The sequence below is a fragment of the Hippoglossus hippoglossus genome, chromosome 6 (assembly GCF_009819705.1).
Source record: "Hippoglossus hippoglossus isolate fHipHip1 chromosome 6, fHipHip1.pri, whole genome shotgun sequence".
NCBI lineage: Eukaryota > Metazoa > Chordata > Actinopteri > Pleuronectiformes > Pleuronectidae > Hippoglossus > Hippoglossus hippoglossus.
In genome coordinates, this window is record NC_047156.1 from 2,556,901 (window position 1) to 2,578,686 (window position 21,786).

The 21,786-nt window shown below is 42.8% G+C and overlaps 1 protein-coding gene across 1 annotated transcript in view; it reads right to left on the reverse strand.

Annotated features, from left to right (window-relative positions):
* The window catches only part of si:ch211-266k8.4 (rab GTPase-activating protein 1), a 45,165-nt gene extending 23,737 nt beyond the window's left edge, over nt 1-21,428 (reverse strand). The window contains exons 1-10 of the mRNA XM_034589147.1: nt 21,215-21,428; nt 20,020-20,107; nt 19,818-19,925; nt 19,122-19,314; nt 18,865-18,990; nt 17,620-17,743; nt 16,940-17,009; nt 14,555-14,669; nt 14,259-14,376; nt 9,789-9,901 (exon numbers count right to left, since the gene is read on the reverse strand). Of these exons, the coding sequence (XP_034445038.1) occupies nt 9,789-9,901; nt 14,259-14,376; nt 14,555-14,669; nt 16,940-17,009; nt 17,620-17,743; nt 18,865-18,990; nt 19,122-19,314; nt 19,818-19,925; nt 20,020-20,107; nt 21,215-21,363 (1,204 nt within the window). The 5' untranslated portion in view covers nt 21,364-21,428. The remainder of the gene's footprint in view (nt 1-9,788; nt 9,902-14,258; nt 14,377-14,554; nt 14,670-16,939; nt 17,010-17,619; nt 17,744-18,864; nt 18,991-19,121; nt 19,315-19,817; nt 19,926-20,019; nt 20,108-21,214) is intronic.
* Nucleotides 21,429-21,786: the final 358 nt, after the last annotated feature.

Here is a 21,786-nt window from a genome sequence, read left to right on the forward strand (position 1 = left end):
CCCTCACGGTAATGAAAACCACAGAAAGTCCATCCTGCTGAGCTCAGGTTCTGGGGACTGAAATCAGATTGGTTTTCTCACACTGACCTCAAACGAAGAGGAACGGCTCTGCAGGGCAAAACACAACATTAGAAACCAATAAGGACAGTTCGGGTTTTTTGGGGGGGGGGGGGGCATGTAATACAGCAAATAACACCTACTTAATGACTGAGCCACTGTTTAAACTCAAGCTATAAGAAGATTAAACATGATGCAATGTCAGGGAGAGTGTTTACAAGCGAGTGTTTATGAGTTGGAGAAGTGCAGGTAAACAGAGAAGCTCAAACTATGGGCTGTTGAACGTTGGTACTGACCAGAGGGATTTGTTAGGGTTAGTCATCAAATGTCTGTTATTAGAAAGACATGCTGAGCAAACAGCCCTGTGTCTGCCCAAGAGTGTCGGAAAAACATTAAGTCACGAATGTAATTTATCATGTTTAAGTTTAAATAAAAATAATAAAAGAAAGTAAAAAGAGAACAGAAGCAGCTATACGGCCTAAACGTGTGTGTGTGTGATGATAGACGACGAGTTCACGTTCTTCCCCCTTCACTACATCAGGGGCCACAACCTCTCGGTTGGTTCTTATCACAGAACAATAGGCGGCACCGGGAGCTGGTGAAGTTGTTATTTCAGCCCACTGGTCAGGTTATTTTTTCTAAAACACAACACAAAGAACTGCTCAACCCCTTTGCTCCTCCACTGCAGGGTACAGTACGCAGAGAGGAGAAACAGGAAAAGGGTGATGTGAAAGACAGAAAGGTAGGAGGAGGCCGATAAAGACTCTGTAGAGATAAACTGATTATTCTACTTGTATAAACCAGTCTACTGTACTTTCTATTTTCAAACCAGTATTTCAGTATGACATGTAAAGTAAAATCCCTACATTGTGATTTATTCCTCTGTGCATATTACCACATTACTGTTTTTAAATAAAAGCTTCTACAACAGGGAATAAACCAGCATGTTGTATTTGATGTGACTGGGCTGAAGGGACAACATCGTTTGCGTCGCTGAGAATTCAATGTGGGACTTTTCCTTTATTTACTTTAGTTTCTGTCCGAATAAACATTAAAGCAAACACGATGAAACTGTGACTGAGCAATGAGGAAGCGAGCCAATGTGTCGTGAGCTTCTTTAGATTAGAAAAGCCTGACCAGGGCCCGGGGATTGAGAATTAGCCTCGGCTAGAAATCCTACATGCAGAACATGTGTATCAGGTTCCGTCGACCTAAAACAAAATGAAACAGCGCCCTCTGCAGCCACAGATCATTATTGATTCTGTTGGGCTCCGTGTGGTTTTCATGTAGAGAAATAAAACTAGGCCCCATACAACAACTGAAACATTAAATTGATGTAAATTAGCCCACACGAACATGGACGTGCAGACAGAAAGGTAAACACAAGCCAACACACAGGGGAGGACGACGACAACAACAGAGAAGGAAGATAGAAAATGGAGGCAGAGATTATGAGTGAGAGGAAGGGGATTTCCACCGAGAGGCCGTGGTCCAGTTTGAGAGAAAAGCAGCAACTCTTTAAAAAGAGTTAATGGAAAAAGCTCTGCTTCCTTACTCATACATTTTTAACACCTCTCTATTACATGATCTTTCTAGGATATAGAGAGTATTTTTAGACAGCTCTTAGGTCCTCGTCGCTGTTAACGGCACAAAAAAATAGCAGTAGGCTGGAAAAGGGTCAGTGGCAAACAGAACAGTGGATAAAGAAGTTATAGAGCCAAGAAATATACACAAACACACAAATTAACTACTAAACTTCAATTTAGTATTCAAATATTGCATTTTTTGCATCGTATACATTACAACAAAGATTAAGTCATTGTTTTTAAAGCCTTTTCGAGACCTGCACGTACCCTGCAGTGGACCACGGAGGTGTCGACTGATGTAAACATGTCACTCTACAACAACATGACTGTCTCTTATTGCCCTTCTTCTCATTTAGTTGAACTGTTTCGGGACCATTTGAACCACAAAGTCTTTGTTGTCACACCATTTATCACTAATGGAGCAGGGACATGGCAATTTCACCTTTCAGCCCACGGCAGTCCCTCATCACTTCAGGGCTGGAAGCTGTTTGTAAAGTTCCTCAATTACATTTTGTGATTTAGGGCTGAAGATATATCTATCAAGGTAAAGACCTTGGAAATTCAAGAAATAATGTGAACTCAGAGACTGAATTCATGATGCATTTTAGCTGTGGTCCCTGATGTGGACATCTCAAAACACACACACACTGCACTGAGTTATACACTTTTTAATAAAAAAAGACGACTAACTGACATTCTGTAAATTTGTATTTCATTATGCAGATGATACTCTTATTTTTATAACTAAAAAGAACCGTAGGATGAAAATGTGTCCTTGAAACAAAACATGATGAAATGTGTCTTAGGGAAAACCATTAACAACCGGTTTCTGCAGGTTTAATGGAAAACCTATAAGACCTTAATGAATGAGATCTCAGACCCAAGTCAAGTACGACGGATAATTGTAGAAACACTGAGACTCTTCACTTGGATCCAGTCGTTGGTTCTAACAACTTGGCCTCATGAGCATCAGACCACAAAAATCCTCAATTATCGCTCATAATTATGTTAAAGAATTCAGAAACAATTTTCTTCAAGCCACTTGCAAATATTCACGTCCTCGGGCAGAGCAAACACACAATTACGGTCACAACACCCACACTCTACATTTGTCACAACAGTCTGGATTAGTTATAATACTTGAAAACCCAAAGGAATCAACATCGCGTCTCGCAGCCCGTGTATCCTCATTAATCAAATATCAGACAGCAGCTGAATTAGCCCCGATGTTTGTTTTTGTGTGTTTTACGCTCTGCATGTGTGCGTGAAGCAGTGACAGACAGGAAAAGCTCCCCCGGGGCGTGTGGTATTAATCGGTGGTGGGGAATACACACAGCAGTCAACATGTGTCTGATGACAATCAGAGGAAAACACAAAGTGAGTGCACTCGCACAAAGTTCCTTTGGTCTGTTAGTAAATCAGTGGCTTACGGGTGAGGCGGCCACGGGGTATGGGGGGGGGGGGGGGGGGGGGGGTAGAAGAAGGAGGGAGGGAGGACTTAAGAGGAGGAGACGAAAACAAGAGCAGAGAAAAGAGGTTGGCAACACATCAGGTTTGGTTTTAGTTCCAAATGTTCATGAGTGAAATGTGTCCAACTTGTTTATTACAGAAACAAGCAGCAATTTCATACAATATATGCTGAAAACAAAACTATGAAAGTTTATTTTAAATCGTTTTCTTACAATTTTTACTACATATAACAATTAAAATATGTTCGATACTATTTATGGTTTAATGTATTTTTCAAACTTTTGCTCATCAATGTATTTACATTCAGTGATTACTATTCTTCAGGTAACTTTTGTTTTTGATTTCCATTGACTTCAAATGCACATGAAATAGATGCATGAACAAAATGAGGCCTCACGGTTTTATCTCTATCAGACTCACTGTTTCAATGCCTCGACTTTTCTCATACATCTTTATCCAGAAAGTTTCAAAGCAAAATTTCCTCCTCAATCGTTTTGAACTTCAACTTAAAAAAAAAAGAAGGGATATTTGTAAACATTATGAACCAGAACAGAACTTGAGAAGTTGAGAAAAGAGAGAAATGGGAGCACGGAGGAGCTGAATGGTGCAAACAGAGAAAAGGGATGAAATAAGAGAGAGAAAGCAGGATGGTGATGGAAGGAGGAGATGTTGGAGAAGGAGAAGAGCATAATGGAAGGGAGTGGGCCCGTTCACTGCTGATCCCCACTGACCTGTGAGTTCTGACCCCTGCCACACCCTGTCATTCAAAGCCCGTCTCCTGATGCGCCCGCAGGCCGACTGCAAGGTCAAAGTTCACCCCGAGAGGTCAAAAGGTCCGACCAGGACTCCAGGGCCAGGGCTACATGATGCTGGGCTACGAGCGGTAAGTAACACATAATGCACGACCGGGTTGGCGAACTGCTGACATCATCACAGAGGGGGAGAGAAAGAAAAGGAGTGATTTTAAAAAGGAGAGAAGGAGAGAAGGAGAGAAGAAGAGAAGAAGAGAAGGAGAGAAGAAGAAAAGGAGAGAAGGAGAGAAGAAGAGAAGGAGAGAAGAAGAAGAGAAGAAGAGAAGGAGAGAAGGCCTGAGGGATAAATAGAGGGAACCAAAACAACCAGATTCTCTCTATCCTGCAATTACAGCTGATAAACTAAGTCCTGAGTCCTGGGGTTTTTAATTTCAACTCCACAAAGTTCAACATTTGTTTACAAAGTTTAAGTCATTTTATGGTGAAGGCTGAAGTTAAATTCTTTACCTCTGTGATCAACTCCTCTTTCTGTAAATGTGCAAATCTAGAGACTGACCTGTGTTTGACTTATAAAGCTTTAGACTCCTCGTCCTTCTATTCACACTGATCTAAGTTTTTTATTTCACTCATGCTGCACATGAGAGGGTTTTCAGATCTTAACTGATCTTAAAAACACGTAGGAAAACCTGATAGAACGCACACGCGGTGGACGAGATTTCTCACACAAGCACATCAACGGAAAAAAACAAACACAAAAGTATTGAGTGACAACGAATGTTACCTGTAAAACAATAAGAGAAAGTCGTAAAAGAACTTGACTTCTTGAAACCCCGACTGCGGGAAGTAACTTGTTTAATATGAAAAAAGGGACGAGCCAGATTTCAGAATATGCTAATAATCACAACGTGAACAAATTATGCCCCAGATTTGAAATGGAGGAAAACATAATTAAGAAAATCCGGTTAATTATTTAGATCACACCTCCTTTAAGTTTCAGGGCTGATTTCTGGGTCAGAATATAAACAAAGCTGCTTAAATGACACACACACACACACACACACACACACACACACACACACACACACACACACACACACACACACACACACACACACACACACACACACACACACACACACACACACACACACACACACACACACACACACACACACACACACACACACACACACACTCTCTCCTCTTGTGGCAGTTATATAGCAACACATAGAATCCAGGTTAACCTCAGGGGCTCCACAGGGTGTTAGAGAAACAGGGCAAAATGGAGAGAGGGTAGTGGTGGAAAACACACACACATACATACACACACAGGAAAGCCTTCAGGATCAAACCCTGGAGGAAGGGGGGGGGGGGGGGCTTGGTAGGATCTGAGCCAACACTGTTTCCTTTCTTTTCTTCCTATCGTCTCATCTCCTCTTCTACCTTCAGCTTCTCATACAATTATGTAACGTTTTTTTTATACAAACGGCAAATAATTAATTCATCTCCTAATTTCATCTAATTAAGACCATGTGCAAACAAGCACAGCATCTCTAACAAGCTGGTGTGTGTGTGTGTGTGTGTGTCTCTCATTGTTCTCCTGCTATGTTCTTGTTCACCTCCCTGACCAATGCCCTTCTTCCCCCGTTCCCCTCCCTCAGTTTGTCTGGACGACCAAGAGGACTCGATTCCATACTGCCGGTATTTCACAATCATCGAGGTCATGGTGGCAACACTCAGCTTCAGGAAGAGTTTCTCACTCTTGCCTCGAGCGATGCCTCACCACTGTTTTACTTTGAGTTCCTTAAACTCCACGGCTGGGTTTTGTGTTGACCTGAATTGTACGTGAATTACCCAGACGTGTGAGGCGAAGACACAAACCTGACTTCAACGATTATAATTGTAGAGACAACGCACTTTTACGGGCTATTTGTCGAGCTCGTACATTTCCGATTTGCCCTTTTACTTGCACAATTGTCCGTGGCCGTTTCACTGCAGGTCGCCACTGTGAAATGTGCAAAGGTTGTGTCTTTGTGTTTATCTGAAATTGAAATGAAAGCAGAACACTAAGTCACTGAGTTGTTATTCTGTGCCTGATCTATGTAGCATAAGGTCAGGTAGAAGGGAAATGGTGTCATCCTTGTTTCCAGTGAAAGTATTGAACAGTTTTTGCGGCTTCTCTCGTTGGAATATTGCATCGACATCACAGTTTTTTCCTGATGAGGAAAGTGCTTCAGTCCCCATGAGGGCGACTGGTCCCTGCAAGGTCAGTGTTTGTATAGGAGAAGGTCCCAAATAGGTAACACTCACACCGCAAATACACACAGACACACACACACACACACACGCATGAATATACATAAAGCCGAGCAGTGAGTCTGCTGGAGCCAGATAACAGATGGACAGTGAGGTCAAAGACGGTGAGAACAAAACACTGAGGTTTAGAGAGCAGATGGGCAAAGAGTTCACTGATGGGAAGAGTGAGAAAACGTATCGACACACAGTCAAAGTGTCAAGAAATCCTACAGGGACAAAACTGCCATAGACGGCTGATAAATTATATCAAGAAAGTAGAATATATATGTATAAAAATGAGTATAACATGAGCACACGGGCAGTGAATGCTGAGTCACTTCACTGCAGCTCGAGCAGCAGGTGAACAGGAAGAAAAGAGTGCCGGTGTCCTGGGAGCCTGCTGAGGAGAACAGGACTCTGGCACCTGCTACTGCACAAGAGGACAAATGGAGACCTAAGGAGGGCGGGAGAGGGAGAGAGAGAGGGAAAGAATGAGGAGGAGGAAACGATGGAGGGCAGAAAAAGGAGTAAAAAGGAGAATAGTGTAGGAGTCAGGACGGACATGGAGGAGAGGAGCGTAAACAGAGGAGTACAACAGGGAAATATCCTGGAAAGACGGACAGAGGGACACTTTAAAGCTCGTCGGCCTGACTCGGCACCACATGAGGTCACTTCCACTCTGCTGACCTGCTTCTGACAGACACCAGGGACCGAACATCCCACAACAATATCCTTCATGTCAACTGTTCTTACTGCGGCCAATGTACCACAGAAGTACTCTTTACTCATTTTACCATGGAAAGTCAAGTTGAATACATAAAACCATTTCCTAGGGAACTATATGGATCCTAACGAATACAAATCTGTGTGTGTGCAATTTGCTGTAGATCCAAACAAAGCAGATCTAGTGGATTTAAAGCTGGGGTTGGTAATCCTGGAAAAAGCTAGAACCAAGAGCAGGCTACACTTGCAAACCAATACATCCCAACCCCTCCAATCAGCTCCTCTGGTCAAAGCTCCGCCCCCAAAACACATGAACGTACACTAACTGCTACAAGACGACTTTTCCCCCGACTCGTTCGCTAACTCCTGTCCATCGTCTCTGCTTCAGCGGTGTTTGTCTCACAAATATATTCATGCAAAAACACTATACAGTATTTCCATAAGTGACGTACACAATACCATGAGAATTAATCTGCTAAATTGAGGTAAAGCCCCGATATATAATAGATTAATGCAAGTTTTAACGTACAAATAGATGTAAAGTTTGGATGTTATGACAGAACTCAAACTAATTTGCTTCAAATGGTTTTACAGTCTTTACAGCATGTGTCCCCCTCTGTCTTAAAAAAACGTTCAGCTGTAAACTCCGAAATGTTTTCCTGTCGAGGTCCTGAACTGTTGACGGGGGGGGGGGGGGGGGGGGGGTGTGTGAAACACACGCCACAGGATTTGTAACGACATTGTGACCAGAGACGGTGAGTGAGAGAGAGCATATGAGAGAGAGAGAGAGAGAGAGAGCATATATGAGAGAGAGAGAGAGAGAGAGAGAGCATATATGAGAGAGAGAGAGAGAGAGAGCATGAGAGAGAGCGAGAGCGAGAGCGAGAGAGAGAGAACAGGAATGTGGGATTGGGTCGCAGGAGCAGGGAATGAATCAGCTCATTTCTGCTGCTGCCTTGAGGGCGAGACAGTCTGACAGGCCAGCAAATAAGGATGACTCATCCTGACTCACACACACAGCCACACACACACATACATACACACACACACACACAACGCTGGCTGATGGATTATCCCACCATAAAACACGCTTTTGTGGCTTTTAGTTGCCCTGAAAGGAAACTTCTCATGCTCTCTCAGATTCTTCTGCCCTTTTTCGCAAATACACAACTCATTCTGTCATGCTCTCAATCCCGCTCTCTCATGCACACACGCACGCGTTGTCATAGGTGGAGCTTCACTTCAGCTGTATGTCAGAGCATGAACATGGTTTAAGTAACCACTCGTCCAGGACTCTCAAAGAATTACAGCTAACACACCCACAACACGGGCAGGACAATTTCATTTGTCAACACTACACGTGGTTTTCCATTGGTTGGGGAAGTCCTGCTCTCAAACTGAAAGACTTCCCTCTTGTAGATATAAAAAGGGAAATAAAACATGTTTATGTGGACTTATATTAATTTCCTGGAACTGCAACACACACACAGCTCTATCCCAGCTGCATTGGCAATCACAGCAGCCCTGCAGCCACCAACCTGTGACTCATCCTCGCAGCCTTTTTTCTTTTCAGCATGCACACACACACACACACACACACACACGTACGTGCACACTCATAACCGTGACAACGCACACACATGCACATCGGGTTTGCATTCCAATCCGTCTGCCTTTTGTGAGGATGAGACTCCAGTGGTGACGTGTTCCCAGATCTCGTGGAGGTGATATCTGAACAATCTTCAAAAAGAGAGAAGCTCTTTTGATCAGTCCCGTTAGAGTAGGTAACACACACACACACACACACACACACACACACACACACACACACACACACACACACACACACACACACACACACACACACACACACACACACACACACACACACACACACACACACACACACACACACACACACACACAAAATCAGCCTTTTTCAGATTGTTAACCGACAGTTTCAACTACTAATAATGACAAAGGGATAAAAACTGTGTAGAAACGATGCATCTTGAAACATCAACCTCTGGTTTAACCTCACTTGCAAATGACAGGGTTTCCTACTGACACACAGACACACAGACACACACACACAACCTCCAGCTGTGGACTTTTCTTTGATCCTATCCTTTAAACGTTTTTTACTTTTCTCTCTGCTCATGTGTCTTCACCTTATTCTTTATCTGCCTTATTTCCTTTTTGGTACAGTACTTTCTTTAATCAAGCAACATTAGAGCCTCCATGTTTAGTTTTCACTGTGTCATGTGATGAAGCTCCAGCTTTCAAGATGCATAGTTCTCTTTGAAAAATAATCATGTTTCACTTTGTTGTTGTGATCTAATCTATAAAAATAGCAAATGTATAATCCTATAAGACGGTAAATTAGGAAAAAAAAGACACAAATCTCTAATTTATTCTAACAAAATTACAAACCAACAATTAAGCACTTGTAAACTGGAGAAGATAAGTGGAACTGGGTGAACAAGGGCTGTTTGTTTCCTCGCTTTGTATCTGGGTTCTCAGGAACAAGATGGAGATATCGTCCCCGAGGTCCGGCCACGGTACAAGGTGATGTTAAGACCAGACAACCAAACCGTGTGTGTGTGTCTGTAACAGGATCTGCATGGGTGCCACTGAGGGTTAAGTGATGTAGGCTGAACCAGGAACTGGAGTTTGAGTGACCGTGCTGTGAGTGGTCCCCGGTGTCCCTCTGCATTATGAGCTGCTTCCGAAGGACAACTGCTTTGAGTCGGGGACAAAAGCCGAGTCCCCAGGTGAGGAAACGCTGATTTTTGGGTCAGTGGTTAAGGTTAGGATAAGAGTTTGGTAAAGTAGTGGTTATGGTCTCCAAAAGTGACCTATTGTGTTGCAAGTGTGTGTGTGTGTGTGTGTGTGTGTGTGTTACCTGTTTTGGATCCATGGTGGCTCTCATCCAGCACCAGACTGTTCATACATTTAATCTCCCAGTCTTGGACTTCAGTATTCCACAGTGCAGGGATTAAAACGGTGTACTTGGCTCTGTGGGATTGAAGCGAGGGAGAGAGAGAAAGAGGAAAAGAAAACAGGTGATAATGAATCAATAAGGATTTTCAAATGTCACTGTATTACACCAATTCCTTCATTGTAAAGATGGAGGACCAGGCTCCCAGAGACAGGAAGCTAATGGCCAAACATCATCAATACAACTTCCACAATCAAATTTCATTCAGGTGCACCAGTGCTCCTAAAATAAATGTAAATGTGTCTATATGACCCGTATGTGTGAGTTTCCTCTGTCAAGTTAGTTTAACTCACTTCAAGAAAGAAAATTTCCCTTTTTCAAAAAACAGGAAACTTATAGAGACTGAGCTTAAACCTTCATTTCTACTGTTTTTAAGTAGTTAAGTTTTTATTATTATTATTCTTCGGACAGTAATATATTGGCTTATATATTGATGTTTTACATTTAAACAATAAAACCGATTAAAAATAATTATAAAAGGAAAACACAAATACAACCAAATATATACAACTTGAATTGAGCAAGTAAACATTTTTAAAAAGTAAAGATAAACGCAAATATTTTCTGCATCGTTTCTGTAAAATAAATGTTTTCATATCAGCAAACAAACACTGATAGCAACAGGTCTGTGAAAGGCTCATATCCTCTGATTTGTGTGAAGCTCTAGAGTCGAGGAATGCTAATTGGTAAGTACGGTGTAAAAAGAAATTAAAAAACCTTCCGTCAAAAGGACGATCGAACCGAGCGAGTGCGAGTCTGAATGTTTCTGAGACATGAAAAAGCTAAAGCAGAGACTTTATAGAAACAGGCCGTGTCAGTGTGAGGTAAACAGATGACGTGTCAACCCCTCCAGCTGAATGAGGGTGTCAATGTGTCAATGAGGATAAATGAATGAATGAGAGGAGGCAAGGAAAAGGAGAGGGGGGGGGCGTGCAGAAAAAAATGAGAAACGCAGGGAAGGTTGCACGGCCCAGAGAGGTTTATGGGAAGCGACTATTGCGAAAGAGGGGAGTAAACAAGAGGAGAAAGAGATAGGGCTGGTGGAGGGCGCTATGAAAACCGGTGTGTATGTGAAGTGAGTAGGAGGGGGTGAAGACGGGGAGACGAGGAGACGGAGACAGACGGGACTGGGGACGGGAGATATGGACACAAAAGGAGGCACTGAGAGAAAGAGGTAAATGAGTCACTGGGGTAGTGAAGGTTGTGTGTGTGTGTGTGGGGGGGCTCCTGTTTGAAAATGATGTGTTCCTGTATCGACTCAGCTGTTCACACTCTTTCTCAGCGGAGATTAAATATATGTTCTTGGAAACAAAGAACATTTGACTTGTTTGTAATGACTGTTTTTTTTATTATTAATCTGGTTCCAAGTCAAAACAAGATCAATAAATCCACTGGCATAACAGCAACACAAATATTGTGTAACAGAAGTATTGTTGTGCTGAAACCGGACAACAAAAACTCAGGAACTTCTTAACAATCCATCATCAAGGTCTTAAGAGTTTTAGACCAAATTTGAGCAAGATCTCATTTACCTGCTAGAAGTAACATGACAAATTATAAAGCCTTTAAATTCCTGATGCCAGTAGGTGGGGTTATGACTATGATTCAAAATTGGCTTCAGGTCAAATTCAAATCATAAGTAATTATGATTATATTGTATTTAAAGTGAAGTTCTCGTGTGTGAGAGAGAGAGAGAGAGAGAACTGCATTGCATGAAACTATGAGGTCTGAGTGTGGACAGTAAAAACTTTATGGACGAGCAAATAGCGCTGCACACAGAGCAAAACACGAAGTTGGGCGATCTCTAATATTATTATGCAAAGTGTAAAATTTGGTTCATTATGTAACTGTGGCAGGACAAATCAGAACATGTCGAGCCGCCGCAGACTAGATAATTAATGTGAAACACGGACTCTAGTTAATAATTTAGTTGAAATCATCACAAACAGGAAACTGATCATTTCCTCACGGAGGTTTAAAGATATCGAATTTGATGGAAAAGAGCACTGACATCAGATCAGTACTCTATAGACCAGTACACTGAGTTTGGGTCAACAGACTGGAGGGGGTAACTGACACCAAACAAAAGAGACGGAGGAAGAGAAGCTGATTTATGAAGAGGAAGAAGAAGTGATGAACGCTCAGATGAGGAGCAGGGGAAGGAGACAGCAGATCTATCTTAGAACCCGACACAGAGAAAGTGTGTGAATCCTTCCAGAGAGCGAAGCGGCTCTGTGAACGGTGATATATGGGGTTTTGGGCGTCATTGTGACTGAGCTGACAGCTGATTGACAGCCCAGTGTCACCAGACAGTCACGTGAGATGGATGAGCCTCTCAACCAATCATTGATCAGAATGGCCTGTGCGGCTGCATGACAGCTTTCATTTATAATGTTCAACCCGAATAAAAAAAGCAGAGCTCCTTAAAGAACATTAAGAGAGGTTGAAGACCCCCCTCCTTCATTTCTCTCCCTAATTAGTACACCATCTTCTTCCAGCCTCTTCTCTCTCTGACCCTCCATTCATCTTCCTTCCTCTCTCTTACCCCACTGCCCTCTTTCTTCCTCTGAATCTTCCCAGAGTAAGGGGATCCTGCCCTGGGAGACAGTCGGACCACTTAGGGTTGACTTCTGACCGGGCTTTCATAACGATGCCAAGCAGGCAACAAGGACTTCTCAATGCGACGCCATGGCAGGCTGCCCACTGAACACCAGAGCTCGGGCAAAATGAGACTGGCAGTGCTGCCCTTGATGCATGAATATGCAAACAGCAGGGGAAGTGAACCCATGGATCAGAATGTGCTTTTTTTCCCTGTAGCACAGAAAGCACAAGCTGCTTTCAGACCTGCACTGAACTTTGGGTATTTCCCTGAAATGTTCCAGAGGGGCTGTATTTAAGAGCTCAAATGTCTGAGTCAGTTGCTCCGGACTTTTCCCCGAGCTTCTCCTGTCAGCCCCCAAATAAAAATGTCCACAAAATAGTGACCCATGTAAGTACACGGCAGGAAACCTCCCAGCGAACCAGTGGCCAAACAGACAACAAGATTCTAGAGCTGGAGGCGAATGTGTCAATGTGCTGGGAACAAAAACTAAAAAGTTGGTCTGCATTCTTCAGACCAACTGGACTTCAACAGCAACAGATTAATGGAGGAGCCCATCTGTGCAATAACTTTATGAAAACTTGATTTAAATACCTCAAATGAGCTGATCAAACAAATGTAAAGGTCAGTTAAAGTTGTTTAGCTGTTTCCTAATAATAATATTAAAGATGTGTCCTTCATAATCCCCTTTGCAGAATGTTGTCAGGTGCCTAGTACGACATTTCCTTACTCGTGATAAGTTTCTTTATCACGGCCTGTGACACAGTTTATGGAAACTTTATCCAGAATCTCCTCCAGATCTCTGTCCAAGGTAAACAAGCTCAGGTCCAAATAGTGAGACATTTTCTACACACATTAGATTTAAGTAGCCAAGGGAAGCTTATCTATTAAAACAAATATGATAAACTGGATTTTAATCATCACTGTGCACCAGTCTGTCTCTCACACACACACACACACACACTGGCTGTATACACAAACCCAGTGACCCTGCTGGGTTGCCATAACTACCGCTCCATGTCAACAAAACATGTCCGACGGCATGTGACGTTTATATTGAACATGGTGAAAGAGAGACAGAGGGGTCCGCCTGAAAGCAGCATGGGCCGCCATTCTGGAAACTAATTTAGCATAAAGGAAGTTCAATCCAAACATGTACAAAATCAACCGCGGAACAACAATGACATTCTGCGTTTCCTGGAATGCTCAGTGTCAAAACATGTCCGGCCCTGATGAGCCGATTCATATTCATGAGCTGCCCGCGGTTTTTATTTAAGGGCCAAGCATCGAAGATCTCAGCTCGGAGAACTGCGCGGCACATTCTTCAGAGGGAACCATCAGGAGGGTGTTCTGCAACAATATTCAGAGATGTGCGTCTCAGAAAACACGTTATAGCTCGTGTTGTGTTGTGTCGTGTTGTGTTGAACGACATGTGAACAGCTGAACACACGAGGGGATGAAAATTATAGTGTCATTAAAAACCAGGATATGTAACTGTGGGCACAGAAGTAGGGACGTTCATCAGTAACCGTTTAACCAATAACCAGAAAAAGAATCACGACTGATTTATACTACGAGTTAATCTGTTTAAGAAACTTCCTTGGACATCGGTAGAAAGGCCGTCAGCTGAGGACTAAGGTCCTGGCACGTTAATGAGGGTTGATCATTTTGATTATGACCTGAACACAGTTTACTCTCATGTGCATCGTAGTGACTGGTTAGTGGTAATTATCAGAAGCAACATTTGTTTACACGCACAACTTCCCCTCACTTACACGTCCACAGGAACCCTCAACAGCAGCGGTAGCACCGCTCCCTCGTCGTTCTGCTCCATCAACCGAGGCTCCAACAGGTCGATGATGGTCAGAGCGATACGAAACACCGCGGACAGGCCTGAGGACGGACAGCGGCAGTTCCAAACATCACTGCTATCACAAAACATTATCACTGTGCTGTGCGGCGATAAGATAGAGATAAGACACATTAAGTCTGTTAAATATCAACTCGTTTAACTGGTTTGCTTGTACGTGTGTGTACGTGTGTGTACGTGTGTGTCCGTGTGTGTACATACCGTGCAGTATGATGAGATCCCAGGCAGCGAGGACAGAATCCCAGCAGGGCAGCGCAGTGAAGAGCGTGAGGAACCACGGCATCACAAAGTGGACTGATAAGACTCCCACTGACTCCTGCAGGGAGGTTAGGGGGAAACGAGGAGGGGAGATTTTAACATAACCAAACAAAAGTATTCAATACTTGTTGCTCTGCCAATTTCCGTCAGTCTCCTTCACTGACCTCCGAGAATAACTGACAAGAGCACAACCCCAAGGAAGAGGCACAATGGATCCAGTCTGTATGGCAGCTAAAGCCTTAGAGCGAGTTCACCCGGGTTCTTTAAAAAAAAATGCACACACACACACGCACTAATCTTGGTGTAAAAATAGTTTTACATTTTAAATAATTATGGTGTGTAAGTCACTACTTTTAACAGTAGTAGAAACAGTAAAACTTAATCATACATCTGTGTGATAAGAACTACCTAAAATGACAGAAACCGTATTAAAGAAGAATTGAACGTTTGCTTCAAATATTTTATTTGGTCCATGTCCTATCTCCTAACATGGAGAAGGCAGGGATTTCAGCCTATAGTGCACCCAGCCACCAGGGGGCAGTCCAGAAGCTGGGTTCACTTTTGCAAGCTGTCGTGTTGTCTTTATTAAAAGGTCTATGGTTTGAACCTGAAGGTTTGTGTGGAGTGTACATGTTCTCAGTGTGTCTGTATGTGTTTTCTCTCGGTACTCTGGCTTCCTCCCACAGTCCAAACACGTGGCATCGGAGTAAATGTGCGGGCGAGCGGTTGTTTCTCGACACGTCAGCCCTGTGACAGCCTGGTGAACCCATCCAGCCCAAGGTCAGACTGGCTCCAGCCCCCACTCGACACTAAGGATAAGCTGTGTAGCTCGTGGAATGGAAAGACTCAAAATGCACTCAGATGTGGAGGGTAGAGCAGGGACCTGTTTACAGCTCGCCTGCCTTCACTGTGCTGAACGGCTCCATTACAAAGGAAACGCTGACCTCTGATCTCTAATAGGATTTCTGTAAGAGGGGGGAACTTATTGTGCCGACAACAAGGCTCCGTGGCGTGTGTGTGTGTGTGTGTGTGGTTGCGTTTTGGCTCCAGAAGAGGCAGCTTTCCTCCCAGACCTGCTGAGTCAACGTGAAGTATAACAAACCCTTCAAAGACACTTAAGCAGCATTACCCGAGGCCTCGAATGCATCAGTGTGTGCACACGTGCAGAGTTTGAACTGTGGAGAACAAGGTTGGAATGGGAATCACGAGCAGAGGAAGACGCGTCGCTTTCAATGAGACGTTTAGAGAGTAGAGGACGAAGACTCTACAGCTCAGACAGCAGCTCTGTGAACTTTGTTGTCACCAGCTCGTAAACCAAACACCAATATATCACCAAAGTTATTATAACTGTGGTTGATATCATCTCTGCACCAAGATATTTCAGTCTGGACAAGAAAACCTGACAAGCTGACTAACAAATCAGCATTTCCTTCCACAGAGCCGAGCCGCTGACGACACCGGAAAACAGTCAAGCTATTATCTTTTATTAAGTTTGAGAAATCCTTTGCAGCTCAGTTATGTTTCATCAAACCTTCACTCTTCAGAATCATCTTCTGAGCAACATCACAGGAACTTGTTTTCTCTAGAGATGAAGTTAACTGTTTTTGGAGCAAACAACATTTAGATCTTTGTCGATTTTCCCAGGACATAAACCACTGATGTCAACATTTAGCAAGTATTTATGTCTCACGCTGAACACACATTTCAATAAATAGTGTACATGACAGAATTATGAGGTCCAATAAAACAACATTTTATGGTTTCTAATAAAATTTACAGTTTTTGTTGGGAGAAGCTGGCAAAATGAAATATCCAGTGTCATGAAATTTGCTTTTGTGGATATAAATCTTGTTTTTACAGCTTCACTTATGGTAAAAGGTTGTTGTGTCTGCAGTGAGACTCAGTAAATTCCCTCAGTAGCCGCGCAGTTGTTAAATCTCCGCAGGGACAGAGGAGGGAAACTTCCCAGCTGAAGGCCTGTGGCCGACAGAACAACCAGTGATCCTGCTGCTGGAGCCTGGAGCCGACACAGTGAGTGACAGGAGGCCCCGTCGATGACAGATACATTACAGTGGCCCCTCCTGTGCAGATGAGCCACTCATCACTTGGCCATATGGCCTCAAACACAAATACACCTCTATGCACACACTTTCTTGACAAAGACATTTTCCTGCTTTATTCTCACTGACATTTTCTGCACATTTAACTAAGGCCCTGGCAGGAAAACGTTCGGGTCCAGAGCAACGGCCTCGAACTCAGCACATGTCTATGATAAAGAGAGGAAGAAAGTGGAAATCTGAGCTGAACAGAACATTGAGAGAAACTCACCAGGTGCTGGGAGAGCTTCGGCTTCCTGTGTTTCAGGAACTGGTCAAACACCTTCACCTGGTGTTGGACCCTGAAGAGAAACAACAGCATCGTTGAGCGGTGAACATTGAAATGTACCACTAACATTTATAATGATTATAAATAAAGGCCACCGTGATATGGGCTTTGCATCATTTGTGATATCTTGTTAAAGTCCATCACATACAGGCGAGAAATGCAGTTTTCAACAGCCCAGCTCACAGTGTTACAGCCTATTGTACCTAGGGTAGAGTTCTATTATCAATAATATCTAAATCATATGTGTATTAGAGCAAGGATTACAATCATAACCTCTCTTTCCCACATCTTTATGCAAAGGTTGTGTTGCTAGATGTCACGCGGCTTTTTCTCTGGACTAGTCCGAATAAATATTTAATCAGTCATTTCCCCTCTTCCTGTTTTGAACCAAAAGATTATATTTATTCGTGCTATGAAGTCTAATTTCTCTGTATCTCTGCTGCCTGTGCAAGGTCATCATGACACAGCACCTTTATTAAACTCTAATAACCAAATGTCCCTTTCCTTGATTCTCCTTCAGTAAATCTTGTGGTTTAAACGTACATACCAAGTCCGTCTCACATCTCCTGGATTCTCAGTTTATAGATATGATTTCATTGTTATATCCAGTCACACACTCTTACTTGGAGAGGCTGAGGTCAAACAGTTCAGCCAGATATTTAGGTTTATCCAATAAGGCCGTGAGAGCCCAGAACGCCTCCTCCTCTCCCAACTGCATCAGCAGAACAGCAGCTATGTAGGACATCCCTGTAAAACACACACAGACACACACACACACTTGATGTCCATTCATTGTGGACGACCTAACCCTTCCCTCAACCAGGACCAAAGAGAAGACGTATGGCCTCATTAGGACCTGGTTTTGTTCCCCTTGAGGACGACTGGTCCTCATAAGGTCAGTGTTTCTATCAGAAGTCCCATGAGAAAACCCACAAAAAGTGTGTGTACACACTTACACAATTTTTCCCATACAGGATGTTTTATACACCGTATTAAAAATGTGTACGTTACAGGACCTAACATTCATCAAAGGTCTGAGACATTGGGATTTAGTTGAGAAGCATCAGCAGGTGAAACTGCTGAGCAGGATGTGTAACCTCAGTGAGCTTTGTAGAGCAAACTATGAATATCTGCCCTCTCCTCTCTACTTCAGTGCCTCTGCCATAAATTTAATAAACTGTGCACAAAGCAGCACAAGGCAGCGCTCAGTGTAACGCAGAGGTTTATAGCTGCAGACTGTAGAATATTAATGGGATATATAAGTCAGGAAGGGAAGTTTCATTCGAAAATATTTTCCACTCAGTGGTTTAACACAAACAAACACAAACAAAGTAAAACAGACATAAATACAAAAAATATGAAAAGTCTGTTTGAATTTTATTGTGTCTGGATTTTTATCCATATTCATACTTGCACTTTATTGTAGAAAGAGTTCTGACATGATGAGAAAATCTTACCAGATTATAGTATCGTTGATTCTCTCAAATTTCCAATGTCAAACACATCAAATGAACTCAGAGATTCCAGATTAAGAAGATACTTAACTCTCTGTATTTTATGACATGTTTACTTGTGTTTATGTTGATATTGTAGAAAGAGCCACGTTTTATTTTGCAACGTAAAGAAGGAAGGTTCCTGAGGCCCTTTATAGTAATAATCCTCTGCTTCCATCAAGTGGTCACATCGTGTACTGCAGCTATCTGGAGCAAATGACTAGCATGACGTCATCCTGATGATGCCACTAACTACACTGTAGTCAAACGATTACAAGTCTAGTCTAGTATTTATTTATTTTAACTACTTTAAATGATCTGCTGGAGGAATCAGAAGTACCTTCACCATAGACCAGTGGTGTGTGAGTCACTTACCTTGGGTGTATCCGACCTGGGGGTTGTATTTTCCGTAGGCGATGAGGACCCTGAAGAGCTTGGCCTGACCCTCGATGGCCTCCGGGCTCTCCCCCATCAGAGAGCGGTGTGTTGGGAAGGAGCGCTCTGTGAAACACGACAAGTCGATATAAGTGCTCTGCCACTTTCCCCCTCAACAATAGATCTAAAATCTGTTTCTATTAATAATGTTAAACATACAGAAACCAAGTTTTTTAATGAAATCTGTTTAAACTCACGCAGGTCCAAGGCGATCTGTCGAAACAACGTGATGTCGTCCACAGAGTAGCACGGCTCAGGGCGGTCGGGCGACGGCTGGTGGTTCAGGTCCAGATCGTTCTGTGTGTCGCTGAGTGTTGCTATGGCTGACAGGATGCCGTACTCACTCACACCCAAGTCCACCAGGGGGCCCCGCACCTCTAACAAGCACTTCTGTAGGGGAAAGAGCATTTCCTGGTTAGGAACTAATCAGGACGCACAAGCTGCTAGAAAGAGAAAAACAACCATTCACACATACGGACAAATCTACAATTAACTTAACCCCAAATCTGCGTGTCTTTGGACTGTGGGAGGAAACTGGAGCACCCAGTGAAATCCCACTATAGGCCATATGGTAGGAATTATAATGATGTCACTATGAAGTCAGAAAATGACATCATATAGGCAGAGTGTAGTCATGACTCATGCAATAAGACTGGAGCCACGATTTACAGCTTACTCAGATAATTGATCATTCATCATCGTATGGTTTAAATGATGTCATGATCATGTTTCTATGAAACGATATAAGTGGGGGTATGAGTTCTACTGAGGGTGACTCTAGTTAGTCATTTAATTGTGGAAATCACTGCCTCAACTAAAGTAAGTAAAGGTTTTTTTTTAAGAGTAAAAACACAGGAGAACAACATTTAAAAAGCCGAGTCCCATCTTGTTACCTGGTAGTTGAAGTCACTGCTCTCCCTCAGGCCGTCCATGCCGAGAAGACACCTCCACACTCGACCTCGCAGAGTCGGAGGAACGCCCATTCGGATGAATCGCTCAATCTGACCACACAAGAAGCAACGTGTTTTTAAAAAGGAGCTGCTGCAGAGTGAAACATCACAGTCAACATCTTCTGTGGTTTAATTCAAGTCTGACCTGGCTCCTGCAGATGAAGCTGGATCCGTTCCAGTAGCTGAGCAGCTCACACAGCTCCTTCACCCTCTGTGAGCTCAGCGGGGGGTAACTAACAGAAACAGAAACAACACAACACGGTGAGACTGGACTGATTCATCGCACCATGAGAATCATCCGGTTCACAGAAGAGTGATGAGCAGAGACTGCAGCTCTGAGCTGCTGATGTGATTCACTACTGGTTCTAGAAACGATCCAGGGTTCTGTTATTGTTTGAGTTTATATGTGACCGATTTGCTTTCAAGTTCTCAAATTAAATAATATCTCCATAAGAGATCAAAACATGTCATGTTGAGCACTAGGATACTTATGAGTCATTTCTTACTGTGATCACACATCTAATAGAGAAACTGATGGTCACATTGATTGGTAAGGAAAGTGAAACTGTTGATTGTCGTCCCAATATCCAGAATTAAAAACAAAAACTCTCAGACATTTTTACTAATCTGAGCTTGAACATTAAAACACATCAAGTCTTGACCCTCCTCAATGTGCTTTCATATAGAATAAACACTATATCGATATATATTGAGCTTTTCGTTCCATTGCTATTAGTGAAAATGACCTTGGAAAAAAATCAAGTCATGTGAAGTCAGATCAATTTATATAGCAAATTAAAAAATTATAAAAAAGGAGCTTATTATATTAATGTCTGTTCGTGTGTAGGTTGAGGACAATTTAATTATAGTTATTTAGATTGAATTCAATAAAAATCTAATATTTGAGAACAAACAATTTGTTCATAATACAGTGATACTGATAATAAAAACATAAGAGCGATAAAAAAATCACATGGTGAACGTTTTTTATAGAGATGCGTCTTAAGAAGTGAGATAAAACTGGAAATTAATTATAATATAGATATAAAATGAGCTGCATGAGAAACCACGTCGTCACAACAAAGTGTTTACACAGATCAAAGCCAACATCCTCTTGATCAGAACTAACTTCAGCAAGGACACAACTTAATGAACGTGTTGTGATGAATGAAGAGGAGGATATGAAACATAATGTGACTGAATGATTAACTCTTCTGAACTTTAAATTGTGTTATAAGGTTAGAGCTGGTTAGCAGCTGGTTAGCAGCAGGTTAGCAGCAGGTTAGCAGCTGGTTAGCAGCAGGTTAGCTCTTGCCCCAGGAGTTAGTCTGGCCCCGCACCTGTACTCATGACACCGGTGATGGACCTTCTGCTCCTTCCTCCTCGTCAGGTTGAAGCCGAACTCGTCGAAGTGCAGGTTGTCGCTGCGCCTCCTGCTGCTGGAGCTCCTCCTGAGGACGGAGCTCCTCCTGCTGCTTCTCCTCCTCATGGTTCAGACCCTGAACTTTCCTCCTCACACTTTTGCTTCACTTTTGAATTCTCTGATTTCTGTTTATGCACAAGGCCCGCCCCCTGTCCTGACCCTCATTGGGTTAGCTGGTGGGCATGAAGCGCGGTGATTGGGTGAGCTTAGACTGGACTGTCCGAGTAGACCAATCAGAGGAGGGTAGAGGGTGGGGCCTGTCGCAGCAGCTGGTCAGCTCAACGGTCACACTAGACCCGCCCCTTTCACTACGTCATCATTAACTGAAAGTGTAAGGGACTTTCATATGTCCATCAAACATGATACTATATATATTTATCCTTAAATAATACCTGATAATGATACACAATAATAAATATACAAATATTATTATATCCATGATGTCTGTCTATATATATATGAAGAATTATTTAAGGTCTGGATTATCAT